Below are 21,095 nucleotides of genomic sequence, written 5' to 3'. Positions count from 1 at the left end.
ACTTGACTTCTTAAAATACTGATTTACTTGCCCTGTTTGTAATTCTGAAGCATTCATAAAGAATTTAAAAACATTCTGGACTGCATGCCTACCCCCAGCTGTCATATTTCAATTGCCACATAGCGGGAAAACCAGAGTGAAGAAAAACAATCTGGGGACCAGAGGTCTAGAGCCTGAGTGTCCGAACAAAACAGGAACAGATCTACCCCCTCTTTCAGCATCAAAGACCTCTTAGCACAAGTGACGTGCATGTAAGATGAGCAGGACAACCAGACATCATACTACAAAATACAATACCTATTCAATTACACTTTTCCAATTCTTGTTTTACCAGCCCCATGCTTTTTTAAATAATAATCCAGCCACTGACAATACCACATCATGCAATTGTCCCTGTTACCTGGGCAACTGTAACAAAAGTATTAGCATTAATAATCATATTAAAGGGATAGTTCACCCAACAAAATTCTGTCATCATTTACTCACCCTCAAGTTGTTCCAAACCTGTATGAGTTTCTTTCTTCTGTTGAACACAAAACAAATATATTTTGAAGAATGTTGGTAACAAATGGTAGCCATTGACTGCCATAGTATCAGAAATAAAAAATCAAAACCCATGGAAATCAATGGCCACTAATCAACTGATTGGTTGCCAAAATTATTAAAAAAAACAAATCTTGAACAACATAACGTTAATTAAATGACTAAAAAGATATAAAGAACAAATATAATTAAATAAATGATGACAGAATTGTATTTATTTATTTTTTTTTGGGGGGGGGGGGGGGGGGGGGTGGGGGGGGGGGGGTGAAACTATCCCGCCAGGAATAATATTAATGCTTTAGCATTTATTGATATTTCTCAGTGATTTAAAGCAACACTGTGGGGCCTAAATTATTGTTATTTGAAAATATTTAATGTTGACTTTTCAAAAACAGTCTTGAACCAGTTTCCAAATCATTTTCATTGCATATTTAGATGTGATGTCAAGTTTCAAAAGCAGCTTCACAGTAATAAACAGGAAATGTTTAAACTACAGAGCTACTTGATCTACTTGCAGTGTTGACGGCTTTTTTGATTATAACAGGAGTGATCTATTTTTGTTGCGTAGTGTTTAAGGTATCACTCTAAATTGTTTGTTTGAAACATTTTAGTATGTCACAGTTGCCTCATTACATTTGCACTTGGTCTCAACTGCTTCAAGGTGAAATCTTATGGCACACAATGCTGGAGTTGTTACCTCTGAAATGCCATGCTGGCATGCTCTGAGCTCATACTGGAAAAGTTTTTGACCATGTGTGTTTGTATGGCCGACACTGAGTGCTAAGACACCCGAGTCATATGAATCTTAGTGAGATTATAGTGAGAGTGTAGGGGCCTTGCAAACTTCTCCATCTGCAAGAGGAACATATGTGGACATGCATGTGGAATGCAGGCTGAAGATCTTTATGGTATCACATGACCAGTCGCTAAGTTTGATGTTAAACGTAGACATGTCCAGTGTTCATGGGTGTTTAAGTGGAGCAGTTTGCAGATGGGCAGACTGACACCTAGAACCAATGAAAGGTCACGGCAGTACTGCATATCTATAATTCCCACTAAAAGACTTCACTGGTGGTGTGAAAATACCACTGTGTCATATTCTTGTGAAAAATAAGTACACTTTTGCATAGTTTTTTTAAAAAGTTCTTACACAGAAATAATTTACTTGAAAATGATAAGTATGGATGGAACGTAATGTTATCATACAATTAAAGGGATAGTTCACCTAAAAATGAAAATTCTGTCACTCACCCTCCACTTGTTCCAAACCTGTACGAGTTTCTTTCTACTGTTGAACACACAAGAAGATATTTTGAAGAATGATGGTAACCAAACTGTTGGTGGTAGCCACTGACTTTCATAGTATGATTTTTTCTCCATTTTATTGAAGTCAATGGCAATACAGTTAAAGTTATTCTCCCCATTAAGTCCCATGCAAAGCATGCTGGGAACTACAGTTTCAGTTATGTCACCATCAAAAAGTATTTGAAAATGATATGTACTGTGGTCAATATTATATCTTGCTTAATATCATAGCTAAATATCAATTTACAATTTTCACCTAAGATTTTGTTAGTCTGTTTAATTTATTGTTCTTACTATAAAGACAAATCATGATTTCAATTAGATGAATATAAAAAGCTACTTTAAATAAATAACATGGTCACTTTTCACTTTCTTCGGTGCAGATAATGTGTCGCCTTGACACAAATGCACATTTAAAAAAAAATAATAATAGTAAGACAAAATTACAGGAAATTGTTAATAATTCGATCACTGATCCTCATGTTGTTTACTATTTCAGATGGATATTATGTGTCCTTCTTAAGTGTTCTGTTTGTCTTTGTGTTTGTTTCATTTTTCATGTTCTCATCACCGGAGGTATATAATTCTTACTGAATGGGTCATGGATTTTCTAACCTGGAAGTTGTGGGGTGTGCCCATGCCATGGAAGAGTGTTGTGGGGGCTGGGATCACAGCCTCTTCAGGCGGCCTTGCACACATGTGCTGTCACTCAACCTCCCTGCACAGACAGTCCAGACTGAGAGACAAGGAACAAGAGCTTCTAGTAGCCTGGAGACGCCTGTGTTCCTGTCTTGTTGCAAACTTTGCTTGGACACTGTTGTCTAAGTCTCTAGTGTTTTATTGTTTGGCTGTGGTTTATTGTGAACAGTAAGGATCAAAAACCAGATGATGAAGGTGGTGGCGGTCCTGGGTGCACTGCTGGCCGTTGTGTGTCAGGTGAGTTAAGCTTTACATATTAAGTGAATGCTGTGGATTTTAACTCCAGACTCAGTGAACTTTCAGTTGCACAGTAAAATATCTCAATATGTTAATATAATATTTAAAGATATGATACAATCAAGCGATAAGCCCAGTAAGGTTACTATTCAAGAGCTATTTTTCCCAGTTTTAGGGGTAAAAAAAATACTTTTTGAAGTTTCGAATAAAATAAAACAAGAATAATTGGACAGCGTTTTAAAAGAAAATACTATTTCAGTTGTTCTACTTCAAAATGTCATGTTTAGTTTTTTTTTTTCAGTGTAGGCATGATGACACTTTAACATTTAAATATAATAATCATTCAGTAATACATAATTAATTAGGCTGTACAGAAGCAACCTGACACATAATAGAGAATTGCAATGGAAAGCAGTTGTGGAATTGCATTGTGCTTTATTTTTTTAGCAATGCTATGTAATTTGATAAGTGTTAGTTTATCTTGTTGGCTAAAGATTCAGTGTTTTAGAAGTGGTTACAGTTTTGACCTTGGGGCACATCTGCTAAAATCATCTTTAGTGGTATAGTGTTTGGTAATTGATTGTTGGCTGAACTTACTAGCAGTTCGTTGTACTATATTGTTGGTGGAAATAAATGATCTAAACACGCGTCATTTCAAATAAATTGAACGATGACAGATAATGAAAAACAAGAAGAGAAATGCAGCTGGTTTTAACTTCATTTGACATTACGTTTCAAGGCCCCCTTTGGTCTGTCACTAGTGTAATCATGACAAAACAACGAATGAGAATGCAAACAAAGTCACACTGCCGTAAATATTCGCCACAATCACTGATCAGAACTGTTTAGATTTGCAATAGGACACAGATTCTTAAATGAGAGATTTGTCCTGTAGTTGCACTCATGGGCAAGCTTTCATCATGCTATACATAAACAGGAGAAAGGTTGCTAGGGGCCGCCATGCTATTTATGGGGTAATTCAAAAACAATTGCTTCTACGATACTTAGGCTTCACGTTTGAAGGTACTTTGACCTTTTGATTTAATCCAACCCCTTTTCCAAAGCATTAGCAATTAGCATTAGAAAAATTAGAAGCAAACTGAATTTTTATTGCTCAACTTTGTCTCAAACATTTTGCCTAAAGTTCTTTAGGAGAAATATAAATACACAGACAATACATGACAAGTAGAGAGCTATAAAATGAATGTGGATTACATATCTCAGATAATTTAGTCTTTCATATTAAAATCTTTTGAAATCTTGCCACACTTTAAGACATTAAGACCTCTTCTGAAACTTTACTAGGATATTACACTAAGGGGAAGTTTTTTTTTTTTTCTATTGGTGTAATTTTGTGATAAAGAATCCTACCATATGTACATTTAATGTGTTTCTTTTCCTCAAATGATGTAACAATACAGAGAGAATGTGCAATACATTAGGGGAAAGAAAATATCAGCACATGCAATGCCAGTGCATGCTAATGCTGGTGTCATTAGGTTCATCCAAATCATTGTCTCGACTTGCTTATAACTTGATAGTTTTCTTTCATTCTTTTCATCAGTGCTGGTGATTCATGGCTTTTTGTGGCTCTGGACCCACCGGTAAAAGTTAATGTATGCCTTGAAGATAACTTAATCTGCTAAACTTCTCTGGTGATCAGACAAGGCGTGCTAGGAATTCCCAAAGCTCATATCCCAGGAGAGGCTTATGCCTCACTGAGAGTATAGTGGGGTGCATTGAGATTCACACTTGCCTCTGGTGATGTGGTCTTGATATGACTATGTGCAGCTGTTCCCAGATGTAGACTCAACTCCATTTGTCTCACATGGTAATCTTGGCTGTGGAAATAGGAGGACAACACTCCCTGGCCATGCAATGAGTGAAAAAAGAAAAAAGAAAAAAAAAAGTGTTAATAAAGCTGCCAGAGTTGAGTTCAATCACAAGTCCAGCTGGTGATTGTCAGTCTAACTGGCAACTTTGGAGCCTGTCCTCCAACAAAAAACGACCATATAGGTCGTTTGTGCAAGCACCTTATTACGACCTATATTTACGTTTTAAAGTTAAGCGGCCTCTAGAGGGGGTAAAAATAATGACAGTATAGCGTTGCGTCTGTCGTCATGAAATGACGTATAACGTCATTACCAGTCAAAATGCACGTTTATTTAAATGCAATGTGTGGACTTTTTACACCGATCTCACAGTAATTCGTACATATTTTACTAGGTGGCTTATTCGTTCGAATGACCACACCTAACCCCACCCCCAAAACCTAACCCTCACAGAAATCATGCTAAATTATGATTTATTGAGCATATACATTTTACGTGCACGTCCGTTCTCTGGGATTGAACCCATGATAGCATGATTGCATATCAAGGTATAACGCAATAATCTATACCAACTGAGCTACACGAAACACAAATCACAGTGAAAATAAAAGAGTACAAAACATTAATATGAAAACGACCTTTTGCCGATAGGGGCGCAATTGTAGTATACGCTCTGATGGGTCGTATTTCAGGGATTTGGACAAACGACCTATACGAGCGTATTAGTTGGAGGACAGGTTGCAACTTTGGGTTTCTCTTAGTCACAGACATTCTGATGTCAGTTAATAGTGAAAATCTATGTCTACTGCTGTGCGTTCCCTGTTAACATTAACCCTAGATAAGGAAACCAAGACGGGACAGTGATAAGTAAACATTATAATTGTCACTGCCTGTTTAAATTAGCGTGATATGACAGCATGGCCTGGTTATGAAGATTCCATTACTGACATGTTCCTAAATAACAGAAAGAAAGAAAGAAACAAAGAAAGAAAGAAAGAAAGAAAGAAAGAAAGAAAGAAAGAAAGAAAGAAAGAAAGAAAAAAAGAAAGAAAGAAAGACAAGTAATAAATTGAATTTTCTCTTGTAGTGTACTTCAAATCTTAAAAGTATATATTTTAAAAAAAAAACTGTAGATAATAGAATGAAATTAAATAAAATACCATTTAAGTTTCTTAGAACACTTAAGTACACTTTTAAGTAGTGCAGTTTTTAAGATGTCAAATTAAAAGTTTCACTTTTAAGTACATTTCAAATAATTGTTTTAATAATCTTGTATCATGCTTTAAAGAAGTACACTTATTTTGGTGTATTGACTAACATGCTAAAACACATGCACTTGTACTTGATATTAATTTTAACTGTAGTGTGTTATTTGAAATTACCTTTAAAATGAATATGTTTCAAGTGTATTAAACTGCAACATCATCATTACAAATGTGTAATTACACATTATTTAAATACAGGACATACAAGTTTCCATAGAAATGACATTAAAGTATATTTTAGATTAGAAAGAAAGAAGGAGATGACCTTGGATACAAGGCAGTTACTAGATCTAGTGAGAAATGACATGACAGAACGTGACCACCTGTGTGATCCCTCGAGCCTCTCATCCAGCTCTGCATTCTGTCATGCTACTGTCTCTCAGACACACACAGGATCACACAAATCCCACACCAGTTACCCAAGATAAACAAAATTTGGCTATTAGAATTATGAGGTTAATATATACATGCTGGCTTTTAAGCTAATTATAGTCTCTAGTAATTTTATTATTTATTTATTTTTTTTATATATATATATATATATATATATATATATATATATATATATATATATATATATAATAAAATTACTATATATATATATAATATATATATATATATATATATATATATAGTTTTTGTTAGAATGTATTTATCTTAAATTGCATAATGCATTCTAATCCACTATTTAGACATGAATTAATTTTCATGAAAATTAATAACTAAAACTAGTTCAAAACTCTGTTGGACACACATGTGTAGGCCTAATGTGTTCCACACTCACTATGTTCTTTCTCCTCCTCAGAAATGTAGCATATCTCATTCTGTTAGTCACGCCTGCACCATCAGTGCCATGGTTTAGACCAGCTGACCCTGCCATATGTTTGTGGAGCTTTAGGAATGTCTTACTCTGGTAAAAGTAGAGCTAAACTGGGTTAAATGTGACACAGAAAGCAACAACTGTGATTTTTTTTCCTCCAGAGTACTAAAAGGCCCAAAAAGATTACACTTTCTCTCACCCCTCAAAAGACTATCATGTAATAAGTGTAGGCTATTGGATAACTGAATGTGAGGTTGGGGGTTGCCACAAAGTCTGCAGATGGCACCTGCCGTCTCTGGGGTGTTAGTATATGGTTCAGACAGTAGGGTATTTTCAGCCCTGTGACAGATTAGTGCTTCCCCTTGAGCAAATGTTTTCACATACAGCTCACATTGCTCAGGAGAGATAATGGAGACCTCATTTGAGTCTTGTTCAAGCATTTCTCTCAGAATCATATTTTAAAATTTTGTACAAGAAAAAAAAATGGAATTTGAGTACATATTAAATTAAATCAGACTTGATTTGCAGCCTTCAGTATTTGGTCAAATCTGAACAGTTTTTTAAACATTGTTGAGAGAGAGATGTGAGATTAGGAGAAAGCAGTGTCCGTTTACTCTCCATTTAATTGAATCTCATTGCTTCTCTATGTAGGGGAAACAAATGTAAAATCTCTCCAGGTGGACAGTCTAGGAAGTTCAGATAAGAATGCACAGAGTAAAAAGCACTTGTGCATGTCCTAAATGAGGTGAGGAAGTACATTAGAAGACCCACATAAAAGCTGCATGGGTAATTGATAAGAGAAGTAACCAAATGTGCAGCTCTGTTAACGATATCAAGAGACCTCCTATAAATGCCACCCAGAAAAGTGACTTCCCACCAACAGGACTGAATCCCAACAACCCAGTCAACTGTAATGTAAAAACTGTCAAATGTAAAAGTGACGGTTGTTTGGAAACTGAGTTCTGAAATACAAGAGTAAACAACTTATACTGAGTCTAATGTAGTACAACACTAGCAGAATAGAGAATTCAGGCTGCTCTAAGATTAGTGTGCTCTAACAGGGTCTGTGCATGCCTGTGATGTCCAGCATTCTGCTTGGGCTGCTCAGAGGAGTGCCGTCAGGAAACAGCTCCACCGCTGCGCCCATGAGGAAATCAAAGAACTATGACAGCCATTGCTGCTATTTAAGATTTGTATATGGTTATGAATTATTGTTGCATTCTTAAATGAGATGTTTTTAGTCTTCGTCTTAGTAATTTGTCATACAAGGTCCAAAATTAACACTTACAGAGCATCAAATGCACATTTAAAATAAATAAATAAATACCTTCAGCAGGGACTGGCCAGTTTACACGTTGTTTTTTTTTTTTTTTTAAGGAATTGCATCATAATACATCAGAATGTAAAAACGATAGTTTTTTATTAAGATAAATAAACAAACAAACAAATAAATTTGAGGAACAAAACCACAATGTGATTTTTTTTCTTTCTTTCTTTTCTTTTCTTTTCTTTCCTTTTTTTTTTGTTGTTGTGAAAATAAACATTTCAACATGTCCATGTTGAAAGTTACATAATGACATATTTGCTGCTAAATAAATAATTTGAAACAGAATGCCCTTGTGAAAATAAGTAAACTTTAGCATACTTAAAAAAAAACTGCTTATGGGAATAATATACTTAAAAAATGAACTTAAGTGAAAATTGAATGTAATGTTTTTAAACACTTAATAGCGTTAATTGCAATTAAATTTAATTTATTATAGTTTAAATTTATATTATTCTATGGTCTGTCTGAATACTGGATTCTGATTGCTTGGCAGGTATACAGTAAAACCGTTTATACTACGGGGCCGAATGCTTGAATCTGATTGTCTGACGAACGTTCTGAGGTGTGCAATTATTTTCTGGGAAACCCACAGCAAATGTAGTTCCAGGCAGCTCTCCTGACCGCATTACAGTTCCATATCACTTCGCATAGTAAAGCTGTAATAACTGAAATTACAGGACTAACAAAAACAACAACATGACAGACGATTTTCCGAAAGTAAATACACATGACATTCCTCACTAGCGAAGTAATAACAGCGCTGTTTAGAGACGCTGCTGCAGCCTAATTCACACAAGCTCCCTCTCTCTCTTCCTTTCTTTCTCTGTGTGTCTCTGTCTCTCTCGCTCTCTTTCTAATGACTTCATTAATAACTGCATTAGAATGCTATCAACGACTCAAGCCTCGATTACCAGCTTTAAAATTATGTCTTGGAACCAGCAAAAGAGGCGTTGGATGAGATACGGAAGAAATAATCCTACTCACAATTTTGATTTAAGTACAAAAAACAGACAAATCCCTTTAAATATATCATCTGATCGATGTCTTGAGATGTGGTAACCGTAGTATAAGCGGAATAATTGACTCCGGGTGTTGAATTATTAGAAAAATGCACACCCAAGTAACGGCCACTCCGCTTCGCATCATGCATCACCACCTCGGGTCTGCATTAATTTTCTAATAATTCAATGGTCCGTCGTCATTTATTCCTTACTTAATGCACAGGTAGTTCCAAGTCAGTTTAATCAATGTTCTATATTAATGCGCCGCTCTAACTGATGCACACTAACCAACACGCATCACTTTCTCTTTCTCTCTCACACACACACAGGGGGAGATAGAGAAGAGAGGTTAATTATAATTTTTATTATTACCTTACTTAAATTCAGTTAGTTGAACTTTAGAGTGCTTTTTTGACACACTTAACTATATCTTAAGTAAATTGTTAAATTTCATAATTATATTTTCTTTGAAATATGGTTAAACTAGAAACTAAAATTTACTTTAATGTAATTTCTACTTAAAATATGTATATCATATATTTTATTATATTTATAATCATAGAACTGTAATGATGAAGTTGCAATTTAGTACTTTTTAAAATATATTAACTTAAATGTAATAATGAATAAGTTCAAATTATCAAGTACTTCACATGCCATCAACACATCAAAACAAAAGATTTAAACATGATTTATAATGTGCTCTGAAAACTTTTAATTGACATTTTTTACATTACTACAAGTGCACGTTCAATACAATTAAGCGAGCTTCTTTTCTTCAAGGGTATCCTATATACAGTATTACAATAAAGCAAAGCAAAATATAGTTTCATAGATGTAGTATTAATAGAAGTATTTATGGCTGGTGAATTTCAATTTACTGACCAGTGACAGGTGAGGCAAACAGTTCATTTTAGTCCCTGATAGCACAGCAATTTATTACTCAAAGCCATTTACACAATGTTACTTCTCCCGACATTTGTCTTTGGCAAACAACTACAGTTACATAGTTCTTGTAGTTTCATAAATCAGTCTTGATCCATAGTGAGAATTTTTAACTGTTTGACACACATCGTGTCAGTGTATGTGAGAATTCTGTCACCATGTGTGGAATTTTGTCACTAAAGCACGTTTAGCAGATGACCTCTGACCTCAGTCAGGTGCAGGCAAAAAAGAGTTTGTTTCAGAGTGACAGGCCTTGGATGGTGAAAACTGAGTCTGTTTTCCTTCTAAACAGTTACATGAGTGTGTGTGTGTGGGGGGGGGGGTTGCATGTTTTTGTGACATATCAGGACACAACTTTGTATAATGACATGGGTATGGCACAGGTATTCCAAGGACAGGGTGACTTATGAGGACATAATTTTTGTCCCCATTTTTCCAAACGCTTAAAAAAAAAAAATAAACAGTTTTTTTTTTTTTTTTTTTTTTTGAGAAAGTAAAAATGCACAAAGTTTCCTGTAAGGGTTAGGGTTAGGTGTAGGGTTGGTGTAGGGCAATAGCACATACAGTTTGTAAAGTATAAAAACCATTATGCCTATGGAATGTCCCCACAATTCACAAAAACAAACAAGTTTGTGTGTGTGTGTGTGTGTGTGTGTGTGTGTGTGTGTGTGTGTGTGTGTGTGTGTGTGTGTGTGTGTGTGTGTGAGAGGAGTTTTGTATGAGCCCTTTATTTTGGATAAACATATCAGTGCAGTCATTAGACCTCAATATATGATCTTGTATATGTTTGTCAATGAAAAAAAGAAGGGAGACAGTAACAAGAAATTTAAGTTAGGTTCACTCCACCCCCACAGGCCTTCAAAGCACTTTGGATTGCATTTTGGAGATGCACTTTGAATCAATCAAATCAGAACTGCAGCCATACAATAAAATGACAAACTAGTATTAACATATGGATTTGTGCAGGTTTGTGAGATTGTGAAAATGACAACCTTTGTGGCACTCTATCATACTTTTTCTTAAAAGTATGCAAATAGTTTCCTTTAAAAGAATATACTTAAGTGCAAACTGAATGTAATCTTTTCCGATGTTTGATTGCATGTTATTTACAATTAAATGAAAATGTATTATCATTTAAATTTGCATAAAATGCAATTTTTTGACCCACTCAAGTAAGACTTAAGTACATCTGCATATGTACTGTAATTTCATAATTTCTACTGAGACAATCATGTCATGGTTTTAATTTTGAGTGTAATATCAATTAATAAACTACAGTTAAAAGTACAGTATTTCACATGTCCACACATCAAAATAAGTGTAGGCCTACTTCTTAAGTGTACGTGTGAAATGAAAGTGTACTCTTAAGTGGCCTTTTATTTTATTAATATTATATTATCTGCAAGTACTTTTTTGTGGAAATATTCCATTTATTAAATTTAAAATAGGTTAGAAGTGCACATTCAAAACAATTAAGCACTTCTGGATTAAATGCTGGATTAAATAAAATTAAAATGCATCATTTAATGATTAATGTATAAATGTATAAAAAAAAAAAAAAAACACTGGCTTGAAAATACTTAAGTCAGAATGCAGAGGTACTTTTGAGTCCTTAATGGAGAAAGAATGCAGTTTATTGACATTAGTGGCACATGAATTATTCGGATGTAGAAAGACTGCAGTGGATTGTGTGCTTGTCACTGAAAAGCATCCAGATTCAGTACTGCTCCATGTGTTGTGTTGCAGGTCAGCAGCAGCAGTCAGGTAACACAGAGCGATCTGAACCCAGCTGTGCTGCACCCATGGAGACACAGGAGTGCAGGTCCACAGGTCAGGGTCAAGAGAGACTGGATCATTCCACCAATCCGAGTATCAGAAAACAGCAAGCAGGTCCCTGAAGATCTGGTCCAGGTAAACAAACAGCCCACTATTAGTTGCTCGTATAGATCTGAAAAAGAAAGTGTAAAAGACATTTCACTAGATCATGCTAATTGAAGCTAGAGGCATTTTTTATGAATATAACTATACAATGATATAATTTGAACTTCTATGAGAGTCATATTATTCTGGTTTAGAACAACTACAAAAATCTCACAAAGAACAACAATTTTTTAAATATATGCAATATAGCAAAGTAAAATAATAAAAGAACAAGGCCCCTTGTGTAACACACACATGGTAAATATCTGGTAAAACATGAAAAATATCCTCACACTCTCTGAGTATATAAGCTGTTTAACATACAGCTGTAACATGTTCCATGTCCGCTCTCACAGATCAAATCAGACAAGGTTTTCACTGGGGAGGTGATATACATGCTGGAGGGACCCGGGGTTGACCAGGACCCCAAAGGCCTCTTTGAAATTGATGAAAAAACAGGATGGATCAAGAGCAAAATGCCACTGGACAGGGAAAAACACAAGAGTTTTAAGGTAAACATGTTTGTTGAAACTGTGTTTTTATAATGAAGTCATGTACAGAGTCTTGAGACCACAGTGAAAATGGAAAGCTTCTATTTGCATTTTTTTTTTTTTATTTTTTTTTTTTCAAATTAAATAACTGTGACCAAGAAATAGTGCATATTAATATCCATTATTTGATATTTAAATATTTTTACTCATTTACATCATGAAATTTCGTTCTATTGATTTTCTATTTAATTTCCCCCAGATTTAAATTGGTTTCCAGATTTACAGCAAGGTCACTGATTTATGAGCCCCACAGTAGAGGTCACAGATAAGAGACTCTAACGTGAAGCTTGATGAATTATGTGATATTGCTGAATAACTTACATGTGTAATATCCTCAGCTCAAAGCTTTTGCACTGTCCCCAAGTGGGGAGAGACTGGAAAGTCCCACCACCATTGAAATCTACGTTTTAGATCAGAATGACCACAGGCCTGAATTTACCCAGAAGGAGTTCATCGGCACTATCCCTGAATTCTCTGTTCCAGGTAAGATATGAACAGCATTTCAAAACTTATTTTAAGAAATAAAATAAATATTTTATATAAAAAAGAAAACACCATCACATCAATGCAATGAATAGTTCATCCAAAAGATGAAAATTATATAATCGCCTTAATTTCCTTCGAACCATGTTTGTTTTTTTTTCCTTCAAATTAAGTTATTTAGCAGAATGTCTAGGCTGTTCTATTCTATGTTCCACATTGCATGTTCAAAATACATGAATTTTATGCACAATGTCTTGTTATTTGGTGTCGAGTGCACTGAATATCTGGTTGTAAGCAAACAAAGACATTCTTGCATATCATAAATGTATCATGATCTCAACAGGAGGACATTAATATTTTTTGTATGTAACAAGATTTTGTTCTGTTCCTCACAAAGCTATGCTGATTTAGAAGACTTGGAATATTAAGTCATACAGATCACTTTTATAGTACATTATGGTACTACCTTTACCCTTTTTGGAACTTGGCAGTCAGGATCAACATCCACTTTCATTGCATGACAGTTCTGTAAACATCTTCTTTCATATTCTACAGAAATGTGAGGGAGTATGGAGGAAATGTGATCTCTTTAAGTCAAGCAGTCAGCGTACACACACATAAACATAAGTATCATGAACTTGTTGTGTGGTTTTCTGTCATCAGGAACTTCAGTGATGCAGGTTACAGCGATAGATTCTGATGATCCAATGACAGAAAATGCAGCTCTGAGCTACTTCATTGTTGAACAAGAGAGTATCCCTCCCCACAGCATTAACAAGACCATGTTTGGCATTAATAACAAAACTGGAGTCATCTACACTCGAGATGTGGGACTAGACAGAGATGTGGGTTATTTCTCTCTAAAATGTCTTAAATAAATAGCATACACATAAAAATACTGATTTCAAAGTCTGAACAGAGAAAGCAGTAACATGCTTTGATGTGTTGTCAGGTGGTGCAGTCCTTCAAGCTGACTCTGCAGGTGGCTGACATGTCTGGAATGGGCCTAACCTCCACCGGTCATGCCATCATTCACATCTCTGATATTAACAACCATGCTCCGAAATTCCATCCTACCACGGTAAGCAAAAAAAATACTGAAACCATGCACTTTGATGTTCACTTGATTATTTGATCATTGTTTTCTGAGCTCTTGATCCAATTCTGTGACTGCAGTACAACATTAATGCAATGGAGAACAAGTACATTGCGGAATTGGGCAGGGTCAATGCGACAGATAAGGACCAGAAAGGTGGAGATAACTGGAGGATTAAGTACACCATCGTAAATCCTTCAGGGCACTTTGCCATCCGCACAGACTCAGTTTCCAACCAAGGCATCATTTCTGTGGTTAAGGTGAGATTACTGCCACAAATGTGGTAAATTAAAGACTGAGGCCATTTTCAGCTGGCAAACCAAGCTTGTGATTGTGTTTCTTATTATTTGTACACTACATATCAAATACAACGTCTCTACTCTCTTGCAGCCACTAGACTATGAATCCCAGGCAGAGTACCGGCTCATTGTCAAAGCAGAGAATGAAGTCAGGCTTAAAGCACCATACGAACAAATACACAGTGCTACAGTCACCGTCAGAGTGATGAATGAAAACGAGGCCCCAGTCTTCTATAAAAACCCCATTAAAGTGACTGTTGCAGAGTCCATTGTTCCCGGTACTGTCCTGGTCTCAGATATTGCTCATGATCCAGATAATGCCAAGCTAAGGTGAGGCTCACTTATCTGTACCATCATTCCTCACACTCTTGTATACTGGACAGCACAATGAAGCCATGTAGGAGATGTTCTTGGATCAACATCCTTTGTTAGTCCTGGAACAGCATTCTTATCAAGCTGTCCAAAGCTTGACCATAACCTTGACCGTAACTTACCCATGAAATCCTAATTGATTGATTGATTGATTGATAAGAATGTTATTAACTCAAAACCTCATTTGATTGGTTGAATAATAATAAGGATACTGATTTGAGGAACATGAATCAATATACTTAAGTGTACACAAGTGTAACAAGTGCACTATGTAATAATGTCAAATTAAAAGTATATTTTAAATCCTTGTTTTAATAATCTTTTGTCATGCTTTAAATATGTACATTATTTGATGTGTTGACTAACAAACTAAAGCACATGTAAAATAATTTTAACTGTAGTGTGATATTTGTTATTACGTTTACAGTTAATATATTTTAAATACATTTTAATTACATATATGTAATTAAGAATGAATTCATGACAAGTTTCAATAGAAATTATGGTAACACTTTATTTTAAGGTGTCCTTGTTACACATTACATGTGCTTACTATTGTAATAACAATTCATTATGTATAATTACATGCAAGTAACCCTAACCATATAGTAAGTACATGCAGGTAATTAATATTAGTAATTAAATGTATAATTACACTGTAACAAAGACACCTTAAAATAAAGTGTAACCAAAATTACATTAAAGTATATTTTAGTATACATTAAATGGATTTTAAAACACATTTAAGTATATTTAACAAAAACAGTTGGTGTCGAATTTTCAAATTAGAAATCGCTCGTCCCGCTTTAGTGGGCCAAAAGTACTCTTAAGTTTAATTAATTCCATTTAATATAGCCCCTTCAGACCCTGTGTCCATTGTAATGGACATCACATGAATCTTTGTTTAAACCAATAAAATTTTATGTTTTATGATCAACCAGTCACAATGAAGATATGACTCCTAACTTAATCTGACTGAGCTACGGGTTTCACAAAGACAGACAGGACTATTTGTGGAAGTTTTTCAAAGCTAAAATACAGAGTCACAAATTTTAATATTAATGTTTTATGAACATTGATGTTAATTAATGAAATATTATTAATATGATTTCATTTATGTCTTCGAAGTGACTGTCAATTTTTTATTGGGTTTACTAAGAAAAGCCATAGTGGATATGAGATCAATGAATACACAGCAACACACACTCTCACATCCCCTTCACACACACTGATGCCTTGATGCTATAATGCACACACAATCATCTATTCATCAAAACAACCAGCAAGTACACAAACACTTTCACATACACTCAAAGACATTTACAGATATACTCAGATTCACCCACTTCAACCATCAAAAAGGATCAAACAAGCTTTTTTAAGACTTCATATAATCTTACCTTTTTTCTACATTCTTATTGCATTGTTCATTCTTACAGTATGTGTTCTTTTCAAAATCTTAAACACCAGTTCAACTCTAGTACACAAACTCTGCTTCATAAGTATGGTTTAAATATAAAGATTTTTATGTTACTTCACTCCTGGCCTCCAAAAAAAAAAAATAATAATAATAATAATACATTTTTGTAAAGTGCATTCCATTCATATCACTCTTATATTTTAAAGTGTATTGATTCTGTAATAAGCTCTTCATTTTTATAAGGGAAAGCTTACATACATTAATTCTAATGTACTGTATGTTCTGAACTTTGTGTGTAAAGACCTACTTAGAATTGTGAATTTTTGTTCAGGTTTGAAATCATTCAGGATCCTGAGAATTGGCTTGCTATTAACCATGGAACTGGACAAATCACAGCCAGGAGATCCTTCAACATCCGGTCTCCCCACGTCAGGAACAACATTTACTCTGCAATTGTGAAAGTCATAGATCAGGGTGAGCACCTCAGACCTAAAGACCAAAATAATAACAGCAGAATAAAACAATTGATACTGTGACTATACTGTCACAAATTAACCAGTGTGCCTTTGTATGAATAAAACTGGTAATCATTCATATGATAACTCATTTTACAGATGCTGGTGGAATCTCTGCAACAGCTACATTGGAGGTCAATCTGTGGGAGACCAATGATTACCCACCAGTGCTGATACCCTTGAGTGGGACTGTGTGCAGTGACAGGGACAGAGATAAACTGGGCCTTCTGCTTAGTGCTGTGGATGAGGACATGTCCCCTCAAGCTGACCCCTTCACCTTTTACATTGCTGATCAAATTGTGGCTGCCAACTGGACCATCATAACTCTTAATGGTAAAACATTAACATAGACATGCGTTCATTTTTATATATTTGTACCCGGCTGAAAACCATCTTAAATTAATATGACCAGAGTTAAGAACACCTGCTTTAGAGCAAGGGTATAGCCAACCCGGCTCCTTGAAGGCTACCATCCTGTAGAGTTTAGCTTCAACCATGATCAAAAATATCCAAAGTTAATAAAGGTGTTCAGGATTACTTGCAAATAACAGGCAGGTGTGTTGGAGCAAGATTGGAAGTGAAGTCTTCAGGAGGATAGGCAGACCTTCAGGAGCAGGGTTGGCTACCTCTGCTAAGACTCTTTGTTTTTGCTTCTGTCTCTTTACATGTACGTTACCAGAGACTCATGCGGTTCTCCAGCCCCTGATGGACATAGAGAAAGGGGAATTCTCTATTCCTGTGGTCGTATCAGACTCTGGCTCTCCTTCACTTTCCTCTAACGCTCTGGTCAACGTGACTGTGTGTCCCTGTGACAGTTTCGGTGACTGCAAGAGCTACACTGCAGCCATCTTTGGAACCAAAATGGGAATAAGCTTCATTGCCCTTATGATTATTATGGGATGCATTGCTCTTCTGTTGTGTAAGTAAACCCTATATCTATATACTATATTTAACTATTTTATGCTATATCTATGTGCATATGCAGAAGCTGTAGTATGCTGGTGGTAGATATACTTGAAATTCATATACTTTAAATTTTGTGTTTTCAGTACTGCTTGTTCTTGCTGTGGCCGTGAAGGGCTGCACAAGGCAGAACATTAGAAAAGGAAGAGGTCTGCTGGTCGGAGCATCTGACGATGACATCCGAGACAATGTCTTTCACTATGATGAGCAGGGAGGAGGAGAAGAGGATGAAGTAAGAACAATAACACAACATTTAATAGATTTTACATGTAGATGCAGTGTATTTTAACCTAATAATTTTAAGAATGTGAATATTTAAAATATATATTATGCAAAGACCATGCAATACCGTAGATAATAGCAGGTGTGGAGAGTGCAAGATGAACATTTTCTGCAGTATACAGTACATTTACTTTGCACAGAATGCACAAATATGGTATATACACTGCAGAATACTCATATGACCTACTACATTTGTCAAAATGTGCAGTATACAACACACCAAAGATATTTTACACACCACTGGATTTATTTATTTATTTTTTCTGAGATAAGTTGAAACTACTCTCTAAATGATATGCCTACATGGTGTGGTGAGCACAAATGCAGTAAGCAGCGGTATTCCATTCATCATGGGATGAGCATTGAACATAGCTCCTGTCTGAGTCACAGACTTTGATTTATCCTGGGGATTTTCCTCATATGACACATGGATCCTACAGCCGCCTGATAGACTGGACAGATGTATAGGGCCTCCTGTCCAAAACTAAATGCTTGCAAAATCATCGTATTTTGGATGATGGATGTTTATTGAATTTATATCGGCTTTGATGTAAAATGTGACCCTGGACCACAAAAGCAGTCATAAGGGTCAATTTTTTTGAAATTGAGATTTATACATCACCCGAAAGCTGAATAAATAAGCTTTCCATTGATGTATTGTTTGTTAGGATAGGACAATATTTGGCAGAGATACAACTATTGAAAATCTTGAATTTTAGGGTGCAAAAAAATCTATTTTTGAGAAAATCGCCTTTAAATTTGTCCAAATGAAGTCCTTAGCAATACATATTATTAATGATAATACATTTTTAATATATATAAGGTAATACATTTACAAAATATCTTCCTTGAACATGATCTTTACTTAATATCCTAATGATTTTTGGCATAAAAGAAAAATTGATCATTTTGACCCATACAATGTGTTTTTGGATATTGCTGCAAATATACCTGTGCTACTTTTGACTGGTTTGTGGTCCAGGGTCACAAATGGTAAACTTCCTGAAATACCTAAAGCTGTTTCTGTCCAATAGGATGCTTTTAATATTGATTTTCTGAGGAACCCAAGTGACATGGTCCCTGCCCCAGCCTCATTTTTCCCACAAGACTGCGGCCTGCCCAGAGGAAAACAGCCTCTAAGGAAAGATGCACCCTATACCCTGCCTTCTCCTACATATCCACGCAAACCCCCTGGAGACCCGACCGACATCGAAGATTTCATCAATGTTGTAAGTGAGGTTTCTTTTATAAGAAATTAGATTCATTCTGGAATATTTGTGGGTAATTTCAGTAAATTTCCTTAACATTTACTTAGAAAAGGTTGATTTTTCAAGGAATAATATTTTCTTAAAGTACCAAGGCTTTTACCACTCTAGACATTTGGGAAACCACCACAAGTACTACTATTCACAGTCCTAAATATGTAATAATAAATGCAAAGTTTTAGTTATTTATGATTACTAATCCTCATTAAGTGCTATTTTAACTCTGTCTAAGTTTGGAATTGATATTTACAAATTGAATAGCTAAAGCAGTAAATTCTGATGTTATTTAAGTCAAGTAGTAATTTTAGTATTTTGAATTACTTGGAAATGGGAAAATAGAAATTGGAAATATAAAACTTTATTTGACCATTAAAACTGAATGAAGATGAATGTACACACATTCTCTGAAATTCTGATGAAAAACTAAATTTCCTTTGCAATGATCAATGAAAATCAAATGCACTTTTTGATAATTTTCACTTTTTCTGCTTCACCCCAACAGGGCCTGGATGCTGCTGACAATGACCCGAACGTCCCACCATACGATACAGCTCTGATCTATGATTATGAGGGCGATGGGTCGGTAGCAGGCAGTCTTAGCTCTATTGCTTCCATGGGCTCAGATGGTGACCAGGACTATGACTACCTCAATGACTGGGGACCACGGTTTAAAAAACTGGCTAACATGTACGACCCACGTTAGCTACCAGACTGATTCTCATACATGCATGTCCTTCAAAACTCCATGCAAACCAAATGTCCCATCTTCAATATGAGAGTGCTGATGACGAAAGGGGCGATTTACGTTATTGATAATGTAGATAAATGGAGGTCTCTGTCTATTCCCTAGTGATATGGTTAAAGGTCATCAGTGTCAAAGAGACTGCACACGCTATGTCTTTTTCCTTTCTTTCATGGATCAGTGAACTATTTCAACATGCTGAAGTGACAGGTGATTATTGTGAAATCACCAACTGGAGGGAGGAACCGTGTGTTAGTGCATACTGATTAGACATGGTACAAGAGATGCTTTATTCATAAAACATGTGTCATGTTCTTTCGGGATTATTTTAGCTGATGACCGACGCTGAGTTTTGCTGAGGATGTGGGGTAGAAGAAGAAGAATTCACCCAGAAAAAGAAAATGATACTCATGAATACTCATTTACTTATAACAGTCACTGTGAGCAGATATGACTTTCTTTAATCTATTGAACACAGAAGGATGTTTTATATGTTAGTAAATTTCAAAGCTGCTTTTTTCTAAAAAAAAAAAAAACAGATATTGTCAGATCTGGTGCATCAAGTTGGACAGTGCCAGGTTTGATAGTAGTAAAACCACAGGACACTGTTAATAGCATATAACCGATGAGACTAAAAGCACCAATGAGATATTTTTAAAAAGCATGTTCAAGTCAATATAGGTGATTGGAATGCTAATGTATGGTAATCAATGGATATAAAGAGAAAGTGAAAAAATAATGTGTGTCATGTAAATATCCCTCATGTCTTCCCTAGCTGCCACATTCTTGTCTGTTCCTCAAAATATAAATAAATAAATAAATACACACACACACACACACACACACACACACACACACACACACACACATTATATATATATAATCACAGACTACTGGGCACAAGTCATATAGAATACTTTTATGCAGTGCATTTATTTCTCCTTTTTAACATGAGCTTGGTGACCCATGCTTACTATTTCCTTTAGTTGTATGGAAAACAGCAGCACAGAAATTCTTCTTCATATATCTTTGTGTTTCAGTGGAAGAAAGTCATATTCCATTAAAAATGCATTGATTGTTCAATATCTACTTTTAAGACAGATTGACTGATAAAACAATTTTTTTTTTAAAATGAGGTCTTTTGATCAATTGTTCTTATCTCTTTCTTTTTATACACGAATAGTATCTTGTGTAATATATGTGCTTGTAATAC

General features: G+C 35.3%; 1 protein-coding gene across 1 annotated transcript; it reads left to right on the top strand.

Moving 5' to 3' along the window:
- Positions 1–2,517: 2,517 nt before the first annotated feature.
- Positions 2,518–20,402, top strand: LOC109093500 (cadherin-15-like). The gene is made up of 14 exons (XM_042760944.1): positions 2,518–2,784; positions 11,721–11,885; positions 12,251–12,406; positions 12,784–12,928; positions 13,592–13,773; positions 13,881–14,009; positions 14,105–14,284; positions 14,415–14,653; positions 16,447–16,589; positions 16,730–16,963; positions 17,310–17,549; positions 17,680–17,825; positions 18,910–19,104; positions 19,643–20,402. The coding sequence occupies exons 1-14, from the start codon at positions 2,734–2,736 to the stop codon at positions 19,841–19,843; spliced, it is 2,406 nt and encodes an 801-aa protein (XP_042616878.1). The 5' UTR covers positions 2,518–2,733; the 3' UTR covers positions 19,844–20,402.
- The last annotated feature ends 693 nt before the right edge of the window (positions 20,403–21,095 follow it).

Source organism: Cyprinus carpio, chromosome A7 (assembly GCF_018340385.1).
Source record: "Cyprinus carpio isolate SPL01 chromosome A7, ASM1834038v1, whole genome shotgun sequence".
NCBI lineage: Eukaryota > Metazoa > Chordata > Actinopteri > Cypriniformes > Cyprinidae > Cyprinus > Cyprinus carpio.
The sequence above is the reverse complement of the archived record's forward strand: the minus strand, read 5'-3'. Positions and strand labels throughout refer to the sequence as shown.